This window comes from Chiloscyllium plagiosum, unplaced genomic scaffold, assembly GCF_037043375.1.
Source record: "Chiloscyllium plagiosum isolate Xiang-an unplaced genomic scaffold, Cpla_swu_hap1 HiC_scaffold_30, whole genome shotgun sequence".
NCBI lineage: Eukaryota > Metazoa > Chordata > Chondrichthyes > Orectolobiformes > Hemiscylliidae > Chiloscyllium > Chiloscyllium plagiosum.
In genome coordinates, this window is record NW_028270168.1 from 19,825,281 (window position 1) to 19,849,821 (window position 24,541).

General features: G+C 44.3%; 1 protein-coding gene across 1 annotated transcript in view; it reads left to right on the forward strand.

Annotated features, from left to right (window-relative positions):
• The window catches only part of LOC122563379 (beta/gamma crystallin domain-containing protein 2-like), a 61,449-nt gene that overhangs the window by 33,238 nt on the left and 3,670 nt on the right, over nucleotides 1-24,541 (forward strand). The window contains exons 8-19 of the mRNA XM_043717120.2: nucleotides 851-886; nucleotides 2,305-2,441; nucleotides 4,786-4,912; nucleotides 5,701-5,843; nucleotides 7,946-8,072; nucleotides 11,124-11,156; nucleotides 11,579-11,691; nucleotides 15,480-15,609; nucleotides 17,875-18,014; nucleotides 20,008-20,131; nucleotides 20,584-20,742; nucleotides 23,268-23,430. Of these exons, the coding sequence (XP_043573055.2) occupies nucleotides 851-886; nucleotides 2,305-2,441; nucleotides 4,786-4,912; nucleotides 5,701-5,843; nucleotides 7,946-8,072; nucleotides 11,124-11,156; nucleotides 11,579-11,691; nucleotides 15,480-15,609; nucleotides 17,875-18,014; nucleotides 20,008-20,131; nucleotides 20,584-20,742; nucleotides 23,268-23,430 (1,432 nt within the window). The remainder of the gene's footprint in view (nucleotides 1-850; nucleotides 887-2,304; nucleotides 2,442-4,785; nucleotides 4,913-5,700; nucleotides 5,844-7,945; nucleotides 8,073-11,123; nucleotides 11,157-11,578; nucleotides 11,692-15,479; nucleotides 15,610-17,874; nucleotides 18,015-20,007; nucleotides 20,132-20,583; nucleotides 20,743-23,267; nucleotides 23,431-24,541) is intronic.

The following is a 24,541-nucleotide window of genomic DNA, read 5'->3' on the forward strand; positions in this document are numbered from 1 at the left end:
TCTCAGAGGTAGTTTCTTTACTCAGGGTAGTAGGGGTGTGGAATGCACTACCTGCAACTGTAGTAGACTTGCCAACTTTAAGGGCATTTAAATAGTCATTGGATAGACATATGGATGAAGTTGTGATAGTGTTTCATAGGTCAGCACAACATCAAGGATCGAAGGTCCTGCACTGCCTGTAATGTTCTATGTTCATTTAAGAGATGTGAAGAGGGATGGCAATACTGGCTGTCTTCTCCAGAACACTGAGGATAGGGCATGTATGTTTTCGGATGCAGTCCCAGTGGAGGAATCCCCTATTCCACACCTTCCATCCACCGCGTTTGTTCCCTTGATGTCAGCAACAGGGAGGAAGCTGCAGTGCCTGAATTATAACCCATCAGGTATATTTGAGCAGAGGCCAGCCTCAGAAAAAGAGGAGATTGAGAGGACCTATGATGGAACTCCTCAGTCATGGCGTCATTTGATCAAGGCTGATGTTGGGGGCAGGAGGGATTTGGATGTTAAGAAAATGATGAGCCTAAAGATAAAAGTAAAGTTGTCATAATCTCCCCAGACAATCAAGCTGCTCCCTGATTAGATAGAGACAAGCAGTAGTTGTTTAACCTGAAGATCATTATGCCTCAGACAAGGGGACAGGTTGAGAAAGAGAGTCCTTCGTGGTAACCTCAGCCCGTGCAAACTGTTGATGTCACTTTGCATCATAAATCAGTCACCTAGCCAACTGAGTTAACCGACTCCCTTCTTGTGTGATAAGACCAGAACAAAGGCTGCAGATAGAAGATCTAACAGATCTAGTGTTCCAGGTGGAGCTGTCAAGAATTGAGTGTCTTGTGTGATTTCTTTTCAGGGTCCGCCCAGGGTGGAGAAGCCTAACGAACCAATGGTAAGCAAACACCAAATGGAATTGATGGATTTTTCATTGTGGGTTGGTTAGATCGAAGCATTTTTTGCGAGTGAACCTTTTGGGGATAAAGTGTTGCATTTTATGGATTACAGAACAACCTTGGTTATCCAAACATCAATTAACCGAATTTCAGATTATCTGAACAAGATCTCAAGGTCCCGTCAAGTTATCTGAACAAAATATTTCCCGCCTGTCTCATTCGGATAATCAAGATTGCTCTGTAATCCACGAAAAGAATTCCTGTAAAACTGAGAGTACAGGCAAAGGAAATCTTTGCCCTTTGTTTCCCTTCCCTCTCCACCACTAACCTCCTTGCCTCCATTCAGGAATGTATTCACTATTGCCATTTGGTGATTGGTGAATTTATTTATCATCACAAATTCACCATTTGGGATGGCACAGTGGCTCAGTGGTTAAGAGTACTGCCTCACAGCGCCAGGGAACTGGGTACGATTCCACTGTCAGACGACTGTCTGTGTGGAACTTATACATATTCTCCCCGTGTCTGCGTGGGTTACCTCCAGGTGCTCCGATTTCCTTCCACAGTCCAAAGATATGAAGTTAGGTGGATTGGCCATGCTAAATTACCCAGAATGTTCAGCAAAATGCAGGCTAGCTGGATTAGCCATCAGAAATGCAGGATTATAGGATAGGGAGTAGGTCTGGGTAGGATGCTCGACAAAGAGTTGGGTGTGGACCTGATGGGCTGAATGGCCTGTTTCCACACTGTAGGGATTCTATGATAGTATTTGCTGCAGTAAAGCTGGTGATAGTGATCCATAGTCCTAAACCACTGCAATGTACCAATTTGATATAACTGCAGATCTTGCTAGATCATTTCAGAAGATAGTGAAGATGTTGATATTGATATTTTCCAATCCACCTATTCAGAGATGTTATTGCACACCTCTGAAGCATGTAACACCTGAACCCAGACCCTCCAGGCTTGAGGAGGGACACTACCAGTGCACTTCATAAGCCCCTTACCATGTTGATAAAGAATAGTAATTTCACATTGGTTAAGACTGAGTAAGAGTCTGTAGATTTCTTTCCCTAACGAGGCATTTATGAAATAATTTGGGATTTAATTAGAAACTGACTGCATTGTGGTCACTTTTGCTCATATCAAATTTTCACATCTAGATTCTTAAAAGTGAATTTAACTTCTCAAGCTTTGTTTTGACCTCAAATCATCTTGGTTATTAGTCCAGAATGTTCAATTATTCCTGCAAAACCATAACCACATTAATTTACCCAGATACGCTGCCCATTGACCAGGTGCACAGACCCTTTAGGAGCACTTGTATACAGCCATACCCATGCCAAACTTGCTGCTTCCTTGCACAATGGAACCTCATACTTCACCTGATTTTTAAAAATCTGTTGTTTTGTTCCAGGTCACCATTTTTGAGAAGATGTACTTTGCTGGGAGAAGCAGAGATGTGTACAATGACTCCTCAGACTTCCTGTCCAGATACCCCAACACTGGTGCTGCCCTCTCTAATGCTGGTTCCATTAAAGTGCATGGGGGAATGTGAGTATCTCAGCACAGAAAGAGTTCATGTAGCTTGGTGACACAGCTTTCCAGTGATAGTCAGGACTGTTCGCTTTGAGGAAGGAATAGTGAGGGACAGGGCTGGGATTTCCAGCCAATCTTCCTGCTTCCCACTGCACTGACCCCCTACCTAATGCACTCTTTACCCCCCCATTCCTGCTGCACTGACCCCCCTCCCATTACACTGACCCCCTACACACTGCATTAACCCCCTATCCACTGCGCTGACCCCCTTCCCACTGCACTGATTCCCTTCCCACTGCACTGACCCCCTACACACTGCATTAAACCCCTATCCACTGCACTGACCCCCTTCCCACTGCACTGATTCCCTTCCCACTGCACTGACCCCCTTCCCACTGCACTGACCCCCTTCCCACTGCACTGATTCCCTTCCCACTGCACTGACTCCCTTCCAGCTGCACTGACCCCCTTCCTACTGCACTGATTCCCTACCCACTGCCTGAACCCCTACCTAATGCACTCTTTCCCCCCCGCTGTACTGAGCCCCTACCCAATGCACTCTTCCCCCCCGCTGTACTGACCTCCTACCCAATGCACTCTTCCCCCCCGCTGTACTGACCCCCTACCCAATGCACTCTTTCCCCCCCTTCCCACTGCACTGACCCCCTTCCCACTGCACTGACCCCCTTCCCACTGCACTGATTCACTATCCACTGCCTGAACCCCTACCCAATGCACTCTTCCCCCCCGCTGTACCGAACCCCTACCCAATGCACTCTTCCCCCCCCACTGTACTGACCCCCTACCCAATGCACTCTTCCCCCCCCTTGCTGTACTGACCCCCTACCCAATGCACTCTTCCCCCCCGATGTACTGACCCCCTACCCAATGCACTCTTTCCCCCCCTTCCTGCTGCACTGACCCCCTTTCCACTGCCCTGACCCCCTACCCAATGCACTCTCTCCCCCCGCTGTACTGACCCCCTACCCACTGCACTGACACCCTTTCTTGGGTCAGGAGCACTTTACAATGGAGGTTTTTGGCTGGCCAGCATTTCTTGCCCTAGTTAGACAAGGTGATAGTGAGCTGCCCTCCTGAACCACTGTAGTCTTTGTGCTGTAGGTTGACCCACAATGATTTTTTTTGAGACTTTGTAGCAACTGATACAACTGAGTGGCTTGCTCGGCCCTTTTCAGAGGGCAGTTGACGGTCAACCACATTACTGTGGGTCTGGAGTCACATATAGATCAGACCAGGTAAGGATGGCAGATCTCTTCCCCAAAGGACATTAGTCAGCCAGATGGGTTTTCCCAACAATGTTTTCATAGCCATCAGTAGATTCATAATTCCTGATTGCTTTTATTGAGTTCAGGGATAAATAGTCCCAACGATAAAACCACTAGGCTATCACTTCCCCAGTATTTGTTTCTGTATATATACACTCTCAGTATGCGAGTAACTCAGTGCCACATGGTGTGGTTGAGGTCAATAGTATAGATTTATTTAAAGGGAAGCTAGACTAGTAGTCAAGGGAGAAGGGATAGGGAATTACAATGATAGATTTAGATGAAGGAGGGGGTTTGAGTGAAACATAACCGCTGGCATGAACTGGTTGGGCCAATTGGCCTGTTTCTGAGTCGTATATCCATGAAGTTATCCATTGTATACAGACAGTGTGATGGACTTCCATAAATCTTTCTACTGCTGATAAAATGACATGTTTGCTATGGCTGGTGGGAACTGCGCTCTCACCTGGAGTCTGAAGATTGACATCTCCAGTGCAGTAGAAATCAAGTGCTGCTGTCTGAGAGGCTACTTACTGATCAGACACGGAGCTTCAACTCTGTTTAGCAAGTTGGACAGATGCAAAGTATCCTCTATACCATTTGAAAAGCAGAGAAGTTCTTTCTGATGTCCTGGTGCAATAATTATCCCTGTGCAACATTTAACTCTCACCCTAACAAAAAACAGCTGAACTTGTCCCTTATTTCAGTTGCTCGTTGTGGGAGCTTGCTGTGCACAAACTGGCATCTACCTTTCTGATATTATAACAGCAACTACATTTTGAATATACTTCTTTAGCTCTGAGAAGCTTTGGGTTGCTCTGAGGTCACAGAATCTGCAACAGAAATGCAAGTACTTTCTTTTCATTCCACGCTTTTGAACTGAAAGTAAAGCTTCCTCGATACTGTCCTCAACAAACACTCCCAGGACAGGAACAACACGGTGTTAGATACTGAGTAAAGCTCCCTCAATTCTTTTAGGCAACGATGTTGGGTGGTTGTTTATTCATGAAGCCACTGCTTTTTAAATGCTTAATCCTGACTTGCTGTGTTTTGTCATTCACATATTCTTGCAGATGGGTTGGCTACTCTAAGGAAGGGTTCAGGGGTCATCAGTATCTCTTGGAAGAAGGCGAGTTCATGGACTGGAGGACGTGGAGTGGCTGTGATGAGGATTTGAAGTCAATGCGCCTCATCCGGGCAGTAAGTATTGGGAAACAATTTCTTGTAAAGCGAAGGCACAGAGCTAAGCTTCTCCACCTCCCCCCACATGACGTAATAAATGAAGAGAGGTAAGCATTTCTATGTTGGAGACTAGCCACTACCAGTAGTCAAAGTGCAGTCTTTCATCTTGACCAGATGGTGGCACTACCTCCTGGAGTAATGTTCTGCTGGAATAGCTTCTGGTGGTGGACACATTGGCAACATTCACCAGGATGTCATATGGATTCCTGAGATCATAAAATGTGTTGAGCTGTTAGGAAAGTTAAAAGGGAGATGGACAAATTGGATAGCTCTTCCAAAGAGCCACCATAGGCATGGTGGGTTACAGGGCTCTTTTGGAGGAGTGTTATTCTATGATTCTATGAGGCATGATGTAGTTGATCTTGTGATCTTGGGTTTGGAAAAGGCAAAATTAGCCAAGATTTCTGCTTGTAAAGACTGCACTGTTTAGTGAAGTGATTGGGGTGAGCTGCTGCTGCTACGCATGTGCTGTGGGAGGGGTGAGTGGCATTTACCCATAATGTATACTGATGCCCCATTGTAGTATCCACATGGCAAAGCAAATGGTTAACACTCCAGGCAGCGACAGCAGATTGACAACTAATCTTCTACTGCCAGTCATATCAGTGGGAGCACAAGAGCGGAGAGGTGGAATGAATTTGCAAAAAGCCAAAGGGATCATTTCTTTATTTAAGTAAGTGGCAGCTGTTGAACAGAAAGTGGTTCCAAGTCACCTTGTTTCATATCTTCCTTTCTTTTTCCAAAAGGAGTTTTTCAACCCCGTGATTGCTCTGAACAACAGAATTGACGATGAAGAAAGTGATTCAATTATGATCACTGAGCCCATCCCAGACCTGGAGCTGGTTAATGTCAAAAACCACGTACAATCCATGCAAGTCATGAGTGGAGTGTAAGTGACAGAACTACCGTGGACTGCAAGTAGGCACAATACAAAGGCGCTGTTATTATGATGTTTATTTTGGCTGCCATTTCCTTTTACTTTACAAACACCAGTGTTTTCTTTAATATTTATAAGTGGAACTTTCTGACCTGTGAAGTGGCAGGACGGGCAGTGTGTTGGTATTGGGGAACTACTCCCCCTTTTCCTGCCATTTGGAAATTAGGTTCTGGGTGGGAAGGCCCATGGTTGAACTTTCCACTCCTCCGTCAAATAATGTTCTTAAAGTGGTCAATTAAAGACTTACTTGAGGATCTCCTACCACCTCAGCTGCAGTCACTTGCATTCCAAGCAGGTCTGGAAAGAGCCTGGAGGCAATGGCCAAGTTCCGCAGCAGCCAGCCTCTGATTGGCTGGCAGCTTTGGGAGGGTGGGACTTGCTCTAGCGTCTTAACTCCAGGAGAAATCTAACCAGCAGCTATTCACTGTCAGATTGTCGTAATATCTGACAGGTTTTTAATGACTAAAGTAGGCCATGGCTTTCTTTCCACAAAACTCCCGGGTTCAATTCCCGCCTCAGGTGACCGACTGTGTGGAGTTTGCACATTCTCCCCGTGTCTGCGTGGGTTTCCTCCGGGTGCTCCGGTTTCCTCCCACAATCCAAAAATGTGCAGGTTAGATGAATTGGCCATGCAAAATTGCCCGTAGTGTAAGGGGTAGGGGTAAATGTAGGGGAATGGGTCTGGGTGGGTTGCACTTCGGCGGGTCATTGTGACTTATTGGGCCGAAGGGCCTGTTTCCACACTGTAAGTAATCTAATCTAATCTAAAACTCTTCTGCTTTCAGACTTATCCCAAAAACAGGAACATTCTACCTACTTTGTGAAATCTAGCGCTCCCTAGTGTTTAAGGTACACTTAGCAAGCTGTAGCCTTTTCTTTTCCATTCATGGGACGTGGGCTTCACTGGCTGGGTCACTCCCCATTCTCCTTGAGAAGGTGCCTTCTTGAACCTTCGTTGCAATCCATTTGGTGTACAGCCACAGTACCGTTAGGGAGGGAATTCTGAAATTTTAACCCAGTGACACAGAAGGAAAGGTCATTTATTTTCCCAAAATCAGGATAGTGTGTGGCTTGCAGGGAACTTGCAGCTGTTGGTGCTCCTGTGTGTATGCAGCCCTTGTCTATCTGGATGGAAGTGGTCATGTGTTTGTAAGGTAATGTCTCAGTCTATCTGTTACACAGCACTGCTACTGAGCATCAGAGGCAAAGGGAATGAGGGGCACCACATCCACAAACAATCAGGTGGGCTGCTTCATCCTGGATGGTGTTGAGTTTTTTTTCACTGATATTGGAGCTGCCCTCATGCAGGCAAGTGGGGAGTATTCCATCTCACTCATACTTGTGCCTTGCTGAGGATGGACAGGGAGTCAGGAGGCTTGTTACTTGCCATTTGGAAATTAGGTTCTGGGTGGGAAGTCCCATGGTTGAACTTAGCTCTGACCTGCTCTTGCCACCACTGTATTAATATGGCTGGTCCAGTTGAGTTTCTGGATGATGGTAACCTGCAGGATGTTGATAATGGGGGACATAAGGATAGCAGTACCACTGAATGTCCAGGGGCAATGATTAACTTCTCTCTATTTGGAATTGGTCATTATTGACAGGGATTGTATCAGATTTGATCTCTAGCGATCTAAGTTCAATTGAATGTTGAAATCTGTCTCTAATACCTCAGATACACATGGGAAATGTGGAGTTTTGTCACTGCTGACTGCTCACTGAGGATGACCTGTTTTTTCCATCAGGTGTGACACCGATGTATTCAGGTGTTACCTGCAAAAGGCTCCACAGTCAAACAGCTGCCTGTGCTCATGCTGAAGGAAGGCATCTTGGGTGAGGTATAAGGAGGACCAAATCCCGAGGGAGAATATCCTCCAGGAAAAGCAAATAAGCTTAATATAAAAGTGAATAATTTAAGACCTTGAGCTGACAGTAGCTGGGCTCAATGCCTAGAAAATGCTTTTCCTTTCCCAGGAATTGAGCTGCAATTCCTGTTTTCAAATCTGAATTGAGCTGCTGCCTTGCTGGTAAATATTCATCATTTCATCTTTCAGATGGGTGGCTTACGAAGGTGTCAATTATTCCGGAGCTCAGTACATTGTCGAGAAAGGAATTTACCGGAATCCTCAGGACTGGGGTGCCCAGAATTGTAATATTAGCTCCCTGCACCCTATCTTACTGGTAAGCAGAACTTTTACCTCAATACCGTGTCCTCTTATAATCTTAATAATGTGCCTGTCCCTTCCACCAATACCTTGATGAAGAAACTGCTGTGTTCTGAGCTGCTGCTGTACTCTGGAAAATGCACTCTCCAATTGATGTCCAAGTTCTTCATCAATGCAGCATTTGAAGTTCTACCACCAGCCCAGGATGTGTGTGTGTGTGTGTGGCGGAGGGCAGGGTGGGGAGGTTAGATTACTCGCTGAAAATGTGTTGCTGGAAAAGCGCAGCAGGTCAGGCAGCATCCAGGGAACAGGAGAATCGACGTTTCGGGAATAAGCCCTTCTTCAGAAAGGCTTATGCCCGAAACGTCGATTCTCCTATTCCCTGGATGCTGCCTGACCTGCTGCGCTTTTCCAGCAACACATTTTCAGCTCTGATCTCCAGCATCTGCAGACCTCACTTTCTCCTCGGGTTAGATTACTCTACAGGTAGAGAGCAGCACCACACTAATACCTGGAACCTGAATTGGGCAGGTTGCCTTATGGGAAAAGGTTGGACAGGCTAGCCTTGTAACCATCAGAGTCCAGGAGAGTAGGTGGCAACTTGATTGAAGCATATAAAACCCTGAGAGTTCTTGACAGGCCAGATTCTTACAGGAGAATCTAGAACTAGGGGTCACTTTAAAAATAAGGGATCTCCAACTTCAATCAGATGAGGTGAAGTTTTTTTTTGAGAGTTACAAGTCTTTGAAACTCTCTTCCTAGAAGGGCAATGAAAGCAAAATCTTTTCATATTTTTAAGGCAGAGCTGGATAGATTCTTGGTAAGCAATGGTGGTGTAAGGAATATCCGTTTGTGGTTACAATTAGATTAGCCAAGAACTTCCCCCAAATCATTCAATTGGCTGTGGGAAGGCGGGACAACTGAAGAGTGACAGGTAAGTTGATAAATGGTGGGTGGGTAGAGTGATGTGATTGGAAGCAGATGGTCATGTGATGAACCTTCCAGAAATACATTCATCCGGAAGTATTTGTTTCTTTTTGGTTTTATGTAGTGTGTGTTTGTTTTTCCTTTAGTTTGAACTATGTCCAGCTGCACAAGCAGCTACTGCTACTACTGCAGCCTGGACCTTGTCCACAAAAACAAATAGGGGATTGGCCACATGGGTGTCTAAAAGGAAAAAAAATACATTCAACTGGAGGACTGTTGTGGTGCAGTGGTAGTGTCTGTAGCTCTGAGCCAGTAGACCTGGGTTTGAGTCCCCACCTGCACCAGTGCTGTGTCATAACACATCTGGACAGGTTGGTTAAAATTGTCAAAATTCAACTGGAGTTAGCAGCTTTTTCTTGGCCTGACAAAGCAGAGAGAGAGAAACAGGAATTGATGAGGGTTTCTCTTGCTGATTTCTAATTGGTGCCCCCTTACAGAGGCAAGTAGATGGTAGGTGGGAACTCAAACATCTTTATGTTTCTTTTAAGTATTGAGAGGAAAGTACACACTTATAGCCGAGGTGTAGGGGATTGAGCCAGGGAAAGCAACCAGGTGTCTGCTGCCATAAACACCTTTGGGACTGAAGAAAGGAGAAAGAAAAACTATGAGAATCTAATCTTGAGGAAGCACGTTAACATTCTTCTCAAAAATTGCTTCTATACAAGTGACAGTGTATTTGTATATCTATTTGCCACTGGAACTTGTTTCAGAGGGGGCGATGTGTACATGAGATACTTTCCACTCAGAGTTGCACTGACCTCTATTGAGAAACCGTTGGGACAACGGCAAGGTGTTCAAGATATTGCTCAAGGGGCAAGTAAATCATCATTAACATTTTTTGGAAGGAACATACACTGTAATCCAACAGGATGTGAAAAACCTTCTTTCTTTGGTTTTAAAATTGGCATTTTATTTTATTAAATCATATGGTGGGACCATACAACACTCCCAAATTATTTTGCCATTCAGTTCAATCATTGCTGCATTTTCCACTGTACTCCTGTGCAAATTCAATCTCACAATAAAGGGACATGTTCCTACCTTGATGTTTGCCACATGTACTATAAAGGTTCTGAACTTACAATCTGAGGCATCCAGGAGAGAAGTTCAAGGCATCTTGAGGAAGTGAAGGACCCCACTTGTTCAATTGCCAGGACTACACAAGTTGAATCCAGGTTGGCTCCTTCCCTGTGACAGTGACCCTGCTTTAGACGGGGCTATCTTATTCTGCACTTCCCTGACTCGCTCACACACTCACCAGTGCCCAGCCACACACTCTCTGGGTGTTGTCAAGGTTGGGAGACAGGTAGCAAATTGGCCATCACTGATTGTGTCCATTTTGCTGAGGCTGATGGAGAAACAATTAAAAATGATATGCTAAAACCAGACTTCAATATTTTCCAAAAGTGCATTTGAAACTAAATAAACATGAAACATTTATAATGATAACCCTGGGCCTAAATAGTAAATGGGGATGAAGGGCTGAGAGATTTAAAATGTCCTTTGATGGAGAGTAATGTGGTCAAATCAGAACAAGCATCTTTTTTCGGGTGGGGATACACACTGGGCACAAGCCAGGACCTGGCAGATCTTTGTTCAATACTGACCACATATGGGCTCTCATGATCAAGACAACACCTGCTCAGACAATTCCTTCTATGGGCAATGTGAAAAAATAATCAACTGCTTTGTTCCATCACAAGTGTGACTGAATCAGTTCTCCACTGCACTTTATTCAGTGGGTCTCAATCAGTCTGCTTCTGGACAGGGCTACTCTATTTTCAACTAATGAATTCAGTTTCAGATTAAGTAATGATGCAAATGTCTCGGCAAATGTATTTTTCATTGTATTACTGCACTTTATTCAGAAAATCAATTTTGTTGTGCAGCAGGGAGCTGTATGGAATGTTGAAGACATGGGGGTGGGGGAGTGGTGGTTTGCAAGCAAACATGTTGAGAGGGGCCCTGACCGAACCTGTTTCACGGTGTATGTCCCAGAGAGCTGAGAGTAGGGATTAGGTCATGGCATAAACATTGGCTGACCAACAATGTGACACCATCTTGTGTTTTGTATGTTCAGGTGGAGCCAAGCAATCCACAACTCCAATTGAAGGTAAGTATTATTCTCTGCAATTTATTTATTTTGTAAGCGAACTTGAGTTAGCTTTATCACTCAAGCTCGGTGAGAAAGAACATAGAAGGTATTATGAGCCTTTCTAAAACATTGGCTAGATTCTAGCTAGAGTATTGTGTCTAATGCTGCCCATCGCTGTTTAGGTAGGGTGGCAAGACTTAGAGAGATTGACTAATCTGGTACCACAGATAAGGAACTTTAGTTCCACAGTGAGCCTGATGCTATTCTGCCTCAAGCTGGGAAAGCTAAATAGGGATCTGATAAAGGGATTAAAAATCTTGAAGTGTTTTGATAAGGTTAAGGGGGCGAAATAGTCAATGCCAGAGGATATGGATAAGATGATTGACAAAAGTTCCTTTTTCCTGGAATTTAAATTTAAATTCTTTTCTTTCACAATAAAGATAAAGGCCTATGCAGAGGTGGAATTCAGTGGACGCTGCATGATGCTTGAGGGGAACAAGATGGAGCTCCCAAAAGATTTTAAGATGCAGTCTTGCAGGGTTCTAAGTGGCAGGTAAATGCAGTTTATTGTTGCAACATATTGCATACCATCAGTGTGGCATGTGTAAACTGAGGAGGCAGGCCTGATGGCCTGACAAATGGTACGTTTCAATCAACATCCCTAAACTAGATTTATCTGGCTATTATCACTTTGATGTTATAAACCAACAAACTGCGGGCACAGAAAACCTGAAACAAAAACAGAAATTGCTACTGCAATTCAGCAGGTCTGGCAGCATTTGTGGAGAGAAAGCAGAGTTAATGTTTCTGGTCCAGCGACCATTTTTCAGAGATGTCACTTTGATATTTATGGGAGCTTGCTTTGTATAAACTACATTACAGCCTTGACTACACTTCAAAAATAGTGTAGTTTAATATAGTTGGAGAAGTCCTGAGGTTGACAAAGGCACTATATAAATGCAAGTCTTACCTTTTTACATCCAAAATCACCCTACCACCCCCAATTGTTATCTGAGACCAGTTCCATAAATAAACAATATAATAGTGGCTGTGTCACACTTAGCCCTCCATACTTCAGCTCAAACATTATTTACTGTTAGGTCACAGAAAATGTGAACTGATAGAGTTTTATTGAAGGCAACAGCGAATCAGACACTTCTCAGTGAACAGTGCAACTGCATGGGTGTTTTAATCAATGAACATTAATGACTGAAATTATATAGTGGAAAGACTGAGAAATAGGTTGAATTAAGCTAGAATCCCCACATTATGGAAGTGGGCCATTCAACCCACTGAGTACACACTGCCCCTCTGAAAAGCATCCCATCCAGACCCACACTATCTCTGTAATTCCCATGGCTAGTCCACTCAACTTATACATCCCTGGACGCAATGGGGCAATTTAACATTGCCAATCCACCTAATCTGCACATCTTTGGACTGTGGAAGGAAACCGGAGCACCCAGAGGAAACACATGCAGACATGGAGAGAATGTGCAAACTCCACACAGTTGCCCCGAGGGTGGAATCAAGCCCGAGTCCCTGGCACTGTAAGGCAGCAGTGCTAACCACTGAGCCAATCTGCCACCAGAAAATAGTTCAGTTTAGTGTCATATCAGATACAGAAGAGAACGAGAAAGAGAAAGAAAGATTGGTTTGAAGAAGATTGAGGAGAGAGACAGCAAAATGTTTTAAATACAAAGATTAAAAATGTGTACATTTTAAATTCCCAAAGTGAATCACAATATAAAAAGGATGACAATACACATTTAATGTCATCAGCATGTGCAGTCACCCTTTTAATTATTATCCCTAAGTATTTATAGCAAGTTAAATAGGCACCAATCATGCAGCAACATCATCCTGTTCAATTGCAAACACAGTGAGTTACCACCTTCATTAAGCTAACAGAGGCAGTGCAACTATTACAGAAGCATTTGACTTTTAATGATTATTAGTGAGAATACTGGAGGGGGTGCTATTTCTGTCTGAGAATGGGACATGGATTTCTGGTCTCAGTCCTTTGTTACGTTGCTTTGTTGCAAGAACTCCCTGTCTGACTTTCCACCACTTCGCCAGCAGTGGGCAGCCATTTGCATCTTTGCTCACTAGCGCCGCACAGTGACATCCTAAAGCACTGCACGGTCTGAGCACAAAGCTTCCAATTTTTTCAGAATATAGAGTCATAGAGATGTACAGCACAGAAACAGACCCTTTGGTCCAACTTGTCCACGCCGACCAGATATCCCAACCCAATCTGGTCCCACCTGCCAGCACCTGACCCATATCCCTCCAAATCCTTCCTATTCATAGACCCATCCAGATGCCTTTTAAATGTTACAATCGTATTAGCCTCCACCATATCCTCTGGCAGCTCATTCCATACATGTACTACCCTCTGCTTGAAAAAGTTGCCCCTTAGGTCTCTTTTATATCTTTCCACTCTCACCCTAAACCTATGCCCTCTAGTTCTGGACTGCCCCACCCCAGGGAAAAGACTTTGTCTATTTATCCTATCCATGCCCCTCATGATTTTATAAGCCTCTATAAGGTCACCCCTCAGCCTCCGACGCTCTAGAGGAAACAGCCCCAACCTGTTTAGCCTCTTCCTGTAGCTCAAATCCTCCAACCTTGGCAAAATCCTTGTAAATCTTTTCTGAACTCTTTCAAGTTTCACAACATCCTTCCGATAGGAAGGAGACTAGAATTGCACGCAATATTCCAACAGTGGCCTAACCAATGTCCTGCACAGCCTCAACATGACCTCTCAACTCCTGTACTCAATACTCTGACCAATAAAGGAAAGCATAACAAATGCTGCCTTCACTATCCTATCTATCTGCGACTCCACTTTGAGTACTATGAACCTGCACTCCAAGATCTCTTTGTTCAGCAACACTCCCACTTATCTTACCATTAAGTCTATAAGTCCTGCTAAGATTTGCTTTCCCAAAATGCAGCATCTCTCATTTATCTAAATTAACTCCATCAGCCACTTCTCGGCACATCGGCCCATCTGATCAAGATCCTGTTGTAATCTGAGGTAAGCTTCTTTGCTGTCCACTGCACCTCCAATTTTGGTGTCATCTGCAAACTTACTAACTTTCCCTCTTATGCTCACGTCCAAATCATTTATATAAATGATGAAAAGTAGTGGACCGAGCACCGATCCTTGTGGCACTCTATTGGTCGCAAGCCATTAAAAACTACACCACACCAGGTTATAGTGCAACAGGTTATAGTCCAACAAGTTTATTTGGAAGCATTAGCTTTCTGACCACCGCTCCTTCATCAGGTGGTTGTGGAGAATAAGATCATGATCACAGAATTTATAGCCAAAGGAGTCCAGTGTCATAGAGATGTGATACATTAAACAATTTTAGATCAAATCTTTCATCTTTTAGAATGGGATATGCTGGTTTCTGTCCTTTGATAGGTTTCAGAATATAAGTGTGTCATTCAGTGCCTCAACTGTTCCGCGTTTTAATGATATCTGGGTTAAATGTAGCTCAGCTCCATTTAGTTAATGTTGCTACATGTTCCTTAATATCTGATCTCACAGAAAAATGTGTTGCATTTTATCTTGAAAACTCCAATTGGTCCATCCATCAATCTTGGTGTGAGAGTTCTAGATTTTCATGATCTTTTACATAAAAAAGATTTCTGAAAGTCTTGGCTCCATTTTTAAGATTTTTTTGCCCTGGTTCTGGAGAAATATATATCCACTTATCGTTTTTTACATCTCAACCAGAACACACTTCTTTCTCCCAGACTCATGGGAATATGAGTTTAATCTGTGAAATTAAATGCCATCATGCAACACATTTGGTCTCGATGTCCCATAGTGGAATAAGACAAAAACCACCGATGTTGGAGGATATTCAGAAGAAATGTCTCGGGACTTGTTTTCTCTCCACAGATGTTGCCAGACCTGCTGAGTATCTCCAGCAATTTCTGTTTTTTTTATTATCATCTGTGCTGTACCTGCTGCTGGGCTTGAGGACCCTGATTAAAGCAGTACTCTAAATGGTCTCTGAACAAGACTCTACAACTGAAACACTCCCTCTTCCCAGATTCTTTAAAGTCCAATTTTCATTTTTTGTTGACTTGTTCTACACTTATCTAGCTTCCCTTAATATATAAGGAGAAAAAGGACATGTTAGTAGGGTTAGGTTAAGAATGTTAATAGTAGGCTCACTTGGAGCACAAGCCACAACATTGACTTGATGGGCTGAATGGTCTGTTCAGTGTAGTTCTGTTCTTGCGATCCAGCTAATAGCCATAGCTCTACGTTCCAGCACAATGCACTGTTCACCAATTCAAGCATGTATTGTCTTTCAGTTGGGCGCTGTATGAGGGCCAGGATTACAGTGGGAGAGTCTTTGTGGTTGGTGAGGGAGATTATCCAGACCTCCCATCGATGGGCAGCAGGGTGACTGCCCACATCCGAAGTGTGATGGCCATACCGCATGTAAGTCTCCCCTATTGGCAAACTGTAGCTTCCTTGATCAAAGTTTGGGTTGCCTGACCTAACACCTCATGTGACTTGATGTTGAAATTTGCTCATGTTCCAATGCAGTAACTCGGGACATTTCACTGTATTTCATGTGCTAGGTAAATACCAGCTGTGGGTCATGACTATTGGAGGAGCTGGTTCATTATTCTGTAAATGGTTCAGTTGGTGAAAGACACTAGATTAAATTTACTGGTATAAACAGAGCTGCTCTTTGAGGGACCACTTTAACATCCTCCTTCACCTCTTGGAGGTAATTAGGTGGAATGGGAGTTAAAATCAGAACAGTGAGCTTTCTGTTTGTTCTCCATCACCCACTGGTTTTACCATTGGCTCCAGGAATTCCTGAAGAAGGGCTTATGCCCGAAACGTCGGTTCTCCTGTCCCTTGAATGCTGCCTGACCTGCTGCGCTTTTCCAGCAACACATTTTCAGCTCTGATCTCCAGCATCTGCAGTCCTCACTTTCTCCTCCAGGAGAAGCCTCCTGTGTAAATTCAGATTGGGACCCTATCATTTTATGAGGAACTTACATCTTTCACCAGGTATTCAGCAGTGACTGAGTTCAGTCTTGTTTGGCTGAGGATCCAGTTCAGTAAGTTATGAGTTTAGATTTTTGTGGTAGGAAGAGATTGCGGGTCAGCCATGTGACGGAGAGAAAGTTGGGTCCTCGCAATAGCTTTGTGCTACAGCGCGCACAGGAGTATGCATTGGCACAACAATTCAGACTCTTTGAATACACTGTAAGACATCACATGGGAAGCAGGAGTATCCACAAAGAAATGCTCCGTTCCCCCCCATCCCTCCATTGCTCTGTGACCTACACGACTCTCCTGGATGTTCAAACCCTTGTGATCAGCCTGATTGGAGCTAGGCATCCGCTAAGCAACTCAATCTTCCCAGGCCCAAAGCCAGCAAGAAGCAACCAGGCACTGTGATGTTATGAACTGACAGGCTGAATAATCCAGAGATTTCCTCTCTCTCCAGGGAGTAATGTCATTTATATAATGCAAGGGTTTGAGAAGGTGGATGTGGAGAGGAGTCAGACACTAGCAGTCATAAATTATACAGTAGGAGAAAATGAAAACTGCAAATGCTGGAGATCAAAGTCAAAATGTGTGATGTTGGAAAAGCACAGCCGGTCAGGCAGCATCCGAGGAGCAGGAGAGTCAACATTTCATGCATAAGCCCTTCTTCAGGAATGTGATCATTCCTGATGAAGAGGTTATGCCCGAAACGTCGATTCTCCTGCTCCTTGGAAGCTGCCTGACCCGCTGTGTTTTTCCAGCACCACACTTTTTTTGGCATAAATTATAGAGTAGCCCAAAATTAAATCCAACGTGAAATTTGGGAGAAACGTCTTTACACAGGGAGCAGGGAGAATGTGGAGCCTGCTACCATAGAAAGTGGATGAGCAAATGGAATAGATTGCGCATGGGGCTCATTGTTACGGTCCCCTTCACCAGCCCACCCTCTCACTGTCAAACCTATTTCTTTGGGGGAGGGGGTAAGCACATAAACTCTGTCAGTCACTAGCACACACCTTCCTGCTTACCCTCGAGCCATTCCACTTAATACATTTGGAGGGGCCCCCCCACTAAGTGAAGATTGGCTTCCGCATTTGCTGAAAATATTTCAACGCTCAGCTTCTGAAGCAAACTTTGGACATTTCTGTCCTCTTGCTATCGCAGCCACATAGAGTAAGCAGAGACTTCCAATGGGATTAGCCTACTTGAATAGTCCACAGCAACTTGACCAACAGTGGCTGTATTTCCAGGGTACCTGATTGCCTGTGAAGGGTCAAGGGTCAAGTGTGTGGTGCTGGAAAAGCACAGCAGGTCAGGCAGCATCCAAGGAGCAGGCGGATCGATGTTTCAGGCATAAGCCCTTCATCAGGAATCTGCCTGCGAAGGGCTTTCAGACTACTGAGGTCGCTATGTAAATGCAGTTTCTGCAGGCTCCTGTGGTGCAGTGGTAGTGTCCACAGCCCTGGATCAGAAGACCCAGATTCAAATCCCACCAGCTCCAGAGGTGCTTTAAAAAAATCTATCCATGGCAAGCTCTTCCTTGTGCTTTGGGATGTTCTTTTAAAAATCTGCATCGCTCACAAGAAAGAAGTTGAAAGATGTGCTTGAAAAGCAGAATTGAAAGGGAGGGGATTGGAACAGAGCCAGTAATGGTGGAGCTAGAATATGGTCTATTGGTTTACCATCTGTTTTGCACAGGTCTTCTCTGAGCCTTCAATCACTTTGTACAGTTTGGAGAACTTTGAAGGAAAAGAGATTGAACTCGACTCTGAATTGAAGAATCTGGTCTCCGACGGTTACAATAATCTGGTTTTGTCCCTCCGTGTCAATGGTGGTGTGTAAGTATGCAATGAGGTTTAATGACCAACTCCTTTTAATTTGATTGTCTTTAGAAAGTAGTTACTTTCCAGGACAGATATTGTCAGCTTTTTACTTGGATGTGGATATTTACTCATCAACTGTAGTGAACAGAGTCACCAAATACATGGTCAAAACTACACCAAAGTATTCCAAAGTATAGCAGGATTATTTCTCCACTAAAATACAAATAGTGGAGGATATTAACAGAATATCAGTTTTGTAAAATTGACCATTTCCAAGTTGAACTGACAGGAATGACCCGTTCATTCCCATCCTGCCCACGGGCTATGGTGTCAGCATTAACAGCTTCGCACCCTCCCCCCCCCCCCCCCCCCCCTTTAACAACCCCCTGAATGGCTGACCCCTTGCATCCTGGAATTTACACACTGTTTATTCCTGTTGATCAGATCAGACAGTATTACAAAGCTGAGTAAGGGTGTCATTCATAGAGACTTCAGTCTGAGTTGGCAGGCATTGGCTGAAGGATAGGGATTCCCCAATCAGGGACATCCAATGGGTCTGTCGGATCTAAGTGACCCTTTACTACACTTGAAGAGCCGACATAGGAGGCAATGGCAACGTGGAGAACAGTGTTTGTTGTCATCTTAAACATTTGACCAAGAGACTCATTAGACAATTGAGAAATAAAACCACAAACATATGGTTAATTCACTTTTTAATAGCAAAGCAAAGAATTTTTTAACTTGAAAGCATTTTATTTGATTTGATTACTAATGATCTTTGACACTGGTTAATCAAGCAATTTGCCCCTGTCTCCAATTTCTCTTCCTGGAGGTGTCATCCTGCCTCCAATCATCTTGGCTCCATGCTGTTATTGATTCCTTGATAGGAGAGGTGATGGCCAGTGGTATTACCACTCGACTGTTAATTCAGAAACCCTGGTAATGTTCTGGGGACCTGAGTTTGAATCCTGCTATGGCAGATGGTGGAATTTTAATTCAGTAGATATCTAGAATTAGGAGTCTAATGATGTTAAAAATCACATGACAAAGCTATAGTCCAACAGGTTTATTTGGAAGGACTATCTTTTGGAGTGCTGCTCCCTCATCAAGTGGTTGCTTTGACAGGCAGTGCTTCAAAAGCTGGTGCTTCCAAATAAACCTGTTGGACAATAACCTGGTGTTGTGTGATTGTTAACTTTGTCCACCCCAGTCCAACACCGGCACCTCCAAGTCGAGTCTAATGATGACCACAAAATGATTGCTGTACGTCAGAAAAACCCATCTGGTTCACTAATGTCCTTCAGGGAAGGAATCCTTACCTGGTCTGAGGCCTACATGTGACTCCAGACCCACAATGTGATTGACATTTAACTGCCTTCTGGGAAATTAGGGGTAGGTATAAAATATTGGCCTGGCCAATGATGCCCAGATCCCACGAATGAATAAAATAAAGTGTCCTGTCTTCCCAGGACCAATAAGAGAGTGAACAGGGTCCTCCATGTCTGAAAAGAGTCAAAAATCACCCATTCAGTCTTTCTTTCCTCCAGCTCCAGAATATTTAGATCTGAAGGGCAAAGTAGTTTAACTAAAATGGGAGAAAAAACATTATTTTAGTTAATATTGGTGTGTATTTTCTCTTGGGAAGCTTGCAGTTAACTCTTCAATGTCATGAGGTTCAGAACATTGCTGGAAGTTCAGAAATCCTGGCCTTGATCTGTATAGTTACAACAGTCTCAAAGTGCGACTAGTCAAACAGTATGAGGCTATTCCACACACCCACTTGTGTACACTGTCATTTAGAGTATTACTCCCTGTCACAATATAGTGGGCAGAGACACCAAACCCCTCGAGGTAACACCTCAAACCTGCGAGACATCATGATGTAAAATTTCCAGGCATTCCTAGCCCAAACCAAGTTCAGGCTTCACAGAACCCCAAAGGTTAAAGGGCTGGCATTATCTTGCCCACTGTCACTGATGCTCATTCAGTTTATCTTTGCCATCTGTAGCTGGGTGCTGTATGAGCACAGCAACTTCCGAGGTCGCCAAGTGCTCCTGGAGCCCATTGAGATTTCTAACTGGCCCAAGTACAGCGGCTTCTTGAGGATTGGATCCTTAGCACCGGTCTCACAGGTTAGTGCCGGACACTGTGCTTCTTGTAACTGAGCGGCTAAATATGTTTAGCTCCATAATCCAACCTCCAAACTCCAATCTCAACCTCAACCATGATACTGTAAGTCTGTAGCCCCTCTGATCCCTGTCCACCAACTCCGAGGAATACGGAGACAACTTGTGGGACATCTGCGCTTCCCCTACCTTTTCTTCCTCCTATTAATAAAATCTTTTAATCTCCCAAATATAACTCACCACTCATTTCTTCTCCTACCTGTGCCATTCCTTGCTCGGGGACTCAGTATGTCAGTTGTCCCTTTTGAAGTGTGTATGGTACCATTCTCATCTGAGTTCTCTCACTCTTGTTGCCTGACAATTCATACAAATGTGGTGGGGGAAATACAGAGAATCATCACAACTCTGCCTTGCTAACCACTCTTGAGGGTAACACCAAAATGTCTTTGACTTTACAGAAACCTGCATTTTTCCACATCAAGAACAAAGAGACAAATGACCTTCTGTCGGTCACTCTGTGTCAGGAGGATGTGAAGTCTGGACGGGTCATTGTCACTGCAGAGAATAAGGAACTGGAGCAGCTCTGGTTCTATGAGAAGGGGATGCTGAAACCCAAAGTAAGAGATGTACTGTGCAAGAGACTAGTGACATTCAAGTGGTCGTGGGGTGATGTTAGGGAGAGCTTAAGATGGCTGGGTGTGTGCAGACAATGTAGCCGCCTCGCTAGATACAGACAAACCGAGACTGATGGTTTCACCTTGTTGCTCGTGGGACACGAACAGGCTCTGATGGTTTTGCCCACAAAAAGCTCCCTTTAACTTGAGCACCCTCCAAATGACCTTCACAACCGGAGGAAGACAGACGTCTGCAAACTGGGGCGAGATCTAGCCTGGTCTCAAGTTGAAATGTAGTGCAGTAGTGGGCGGACCTGAAACTCTGTCTGAATACACTCTAGATTCACCTCGAAGAGAAAAGAATGGAGAAGGGTACGGAGAACTCTAAATGAAAGAGGAAAAGAGGAGTCGAGATGTCAGCTTGACAATACACAGGAGAATCCAGCTTCTGACAGTGTCAACAGAAAGTAAGGGCAAATCAACAGGACAGGAATAGATTGGCGGATAATAGACAGAATTAATGGTCTTTTACAGACAAGTTTGGGCAATGGGGCATAATAGATGTACTACTGACTGAATATTCCAGGGGCCTGGCTTAATGATGTGGTTGTATCCAACAAGGGCAGAATGAAATTTCACATCATTTTAGAAAATCTGGAATAAAAAGTGAGTTTCAGTAGCGATGATTCTCACAAATCAGTTAATTACCTGGTCTGGTCGATATGTGACTACAGACCCACACCCACATGGTGCTAGTACATTGACTACCATTTGCAATGAATTACAATGCTGACATTGTCAATGATGACCACAGTCATGAAGTTCTTCTAATCACAGGAAAGGCTAGTCTGAGTAATGATTGGGCTGAATAGATGGCGATCATGTTGTAGGAAACCTAGGAACAGGAGCAGGCCATTCAGTCCCTCCAGCCTGTTCCTGCATTCAGTGAGATCGTGGCTGATTTGTGACCAAACTCCATCTACCTCCTTTGGCCCATATCCCTTCTTATCTTAGCTTAAGAAAGATTTATCTGGCTTAAATTTTAAATTACCAACTGATCCTGCATCCACTACCATTTTTGGAAAAGAGTTCAGAGCATCTACCACACTTTTTGTTTTAGCTTTGTAACATCTCTCCTGAATGGTCTGGCCCTCATTCACAGACTATATCTCTGAGATCTAGAATCCCCAACCAGTGGAAATAAGTTATTTTTATCTACCCTGTCTATTCCTGTTAATTCTTGAAGACTTCGATCACCCAATACCCTTCTAAGTTCCACAGAAAACTGGCCTCAGTGTATAATCTCTCTTAATAACTCAACCCTTAAAGTCCAGGTTTCATTCTTGTAAATGTGCATCTTATTCCCTGCAAGGTCAGTCTCCCTGTACTCAGGTGGAGTGCCCAGCTCTGCTCTCAGTACTGAGTCCTCCATAGTGTCAGAGCCCAACAGCAGATACCAACTGAACGTTTGCATCAATGTTTACTTAGGAAGAGGTTTGGTGGGGGGTACCATAGGGCTGTAAGATTGCAACTGTTGTTCACAGCAAGAGGAGAAAGATAAATCCAGTGACTACAGACCAGGCTGTCTTGACATCAGTGATTGGGAAGCTTTTGGAAGCAATGATCCGGCAGAAAACCGACAGCCACTTTGACAAACTTGAGCTAATTAAGGAGAGTCAGCATGGATTTGTTAAGGGCTCGTCATATTTGACTAACTTAATTGAGATTTCCTCATCTTAAAAAAACAATTTGCGCTGATAGATATTTCAATCGACCAGTTCAGAGTCTTCATGACACATCTCTAGCATGAGTGGGACTTCAACTGTGATCTCCTGGTCCAGAGGCAGGGGCATTATGACTGCCCCACATGAGGCTCTTAATTTTTTTAATGAAATGGTGTTTATAGATGAGTGTATTGTAACTAAAGTGCATATGGACTGGGAAAGGAACTTGATAAAGTTGCAAGCAACAAGTTGTTTGCTCAAGCCCATGGGATAAAATTAACATGGTCACAAAGTTGGCTACAGGATGGAAAACTGAGAGCTCTGATCAATGGCTGTTTTGCAGACTGGGTGGAGACATTCAATGAAATGGGGTTTAGAACTAGAAACACTGCTTTTTGATATATGTTAATAGCTTGCAGCTACAGGACACCTCTTCAAAGCTTTCAGTTGATGGTTCATCCAACAACACTGCACCCATTCAGTACCACGTGGAGTGGCATGAACCCACACTCCACGCAGAGAAGCAACTCAGCTGATAACTGAGCCACAGCTGACAGTTGGTGGAGAACCTGACTGTGTTCAACTGTGATGTTCTCCATGTTAGGTAGTTCAGTGACATTCACCTGCTAAACCTGCAATATTGAGAAAGGCTGTTTACCAAAAGATGGCAACTTGGTAATGTTGGAGCCCGTACCCCAGAAAGAGTCAATACCTTGTGAAGCGTGGAAAATGAAGTTCTGTCATCTGATGTAGTGTCTTGTTACATATCCCGTTTCATGTATTTTACCCTCACTTGTGTCACAGTTTGCTCCAGAACTGAGCCTCCAAACCATTGGCGCATTGAGTGAGACTGGCACAAAAGTTGTGCTTTGGTCTGAGAAGCGGGTACCAAGGCATTGCTGGACATTTGAAAAGAGTGGAACAATCCAGAGCCTCTTGTACAAGGGACTTGTACTCGACATCAAAGGTGAGTGTTTTCTAAGCCGCTGCCTTTGACTCCAGCTGCCTACTTGCATCAATGTTCCTGCATTTCGAGAAACTTGATGCCATTGTTTTTGATCTTTGCTACCTCACCAGGCACAGGCTTCATTCCTCATCCGGGCAGCGCTCCAAGGCTCAACCAGACACTGGATCGTGTTTGTAAACTATTTGAGCACAAGATGAGCTTCCAATCACTTCTCCTCCATCACCACAGTTACCTATTTCCATCCCTGTAATGTCACCCAACTCAGTCCCTATTGTACCCATTCACTTCGAGCCTCTGTTACCCCCAGATTTGATTATCCCATGCTCCCCTGACCAAACTCCCATCTCCGTAATCTGGAGCACATCCAGACTCTGCTGTTCATGTCCTAACTCAAACCAAATCCTGTTCATCCATCACCTCTATGCTTGTTGACCTATATTAGCTCCCTGGAGAAAGTGAGGACTGCAGATATTGATGAAGGGCTTCGCCTGAAACGTCAATTCTCCTTGTCCTCGGATGCTGCCTGACCAGCTGAGCTTTTCCAGCATCGCACACTCGACTATATTAGCTCCCTGCCCAGTTACAACCAGATTGCACAACTCTCATCTTACAAATCCTTACTGTTTCCTGAAGTAAGTTCTCAAGATCATCCTCCTGTGAAGTGCCTGATGTTAAAGGTGCCACGTGGTTGTACACACCCTTATGCTGTTCTCCAGTGACCGGTCTTCCGAGTGAAGAACCCCATGTGAGATTGATGAGGACACCCACAGATTGAAGTGTCAGCAGGTGCCTCAGTAGCTAAACCAATGCTGCAGGATCTGATCTGAGTGGAGGAATGCTATAGGTTGCTGTTCCCACTCACTCAGCTAATTTGCATATTACAAAGGCATACTGGATCCCAGGTGCCAGGCTAGGCTGGTCGTTGACTGGACCTGCTCACTCAGTTGGCGGATTGGCTAGCTCATTTGGCTGGACTGGTTAATTTGTGTTGCCTACAGCACAGGTTCGATTCCCTGATGGATTGAGATCAAACGCAGACCAAACCTTCTCACACCGGGGCGGCACGGTGGCACAGTAGTTAGCACTGCTGCTTCACAGCGCCAGAGACCTG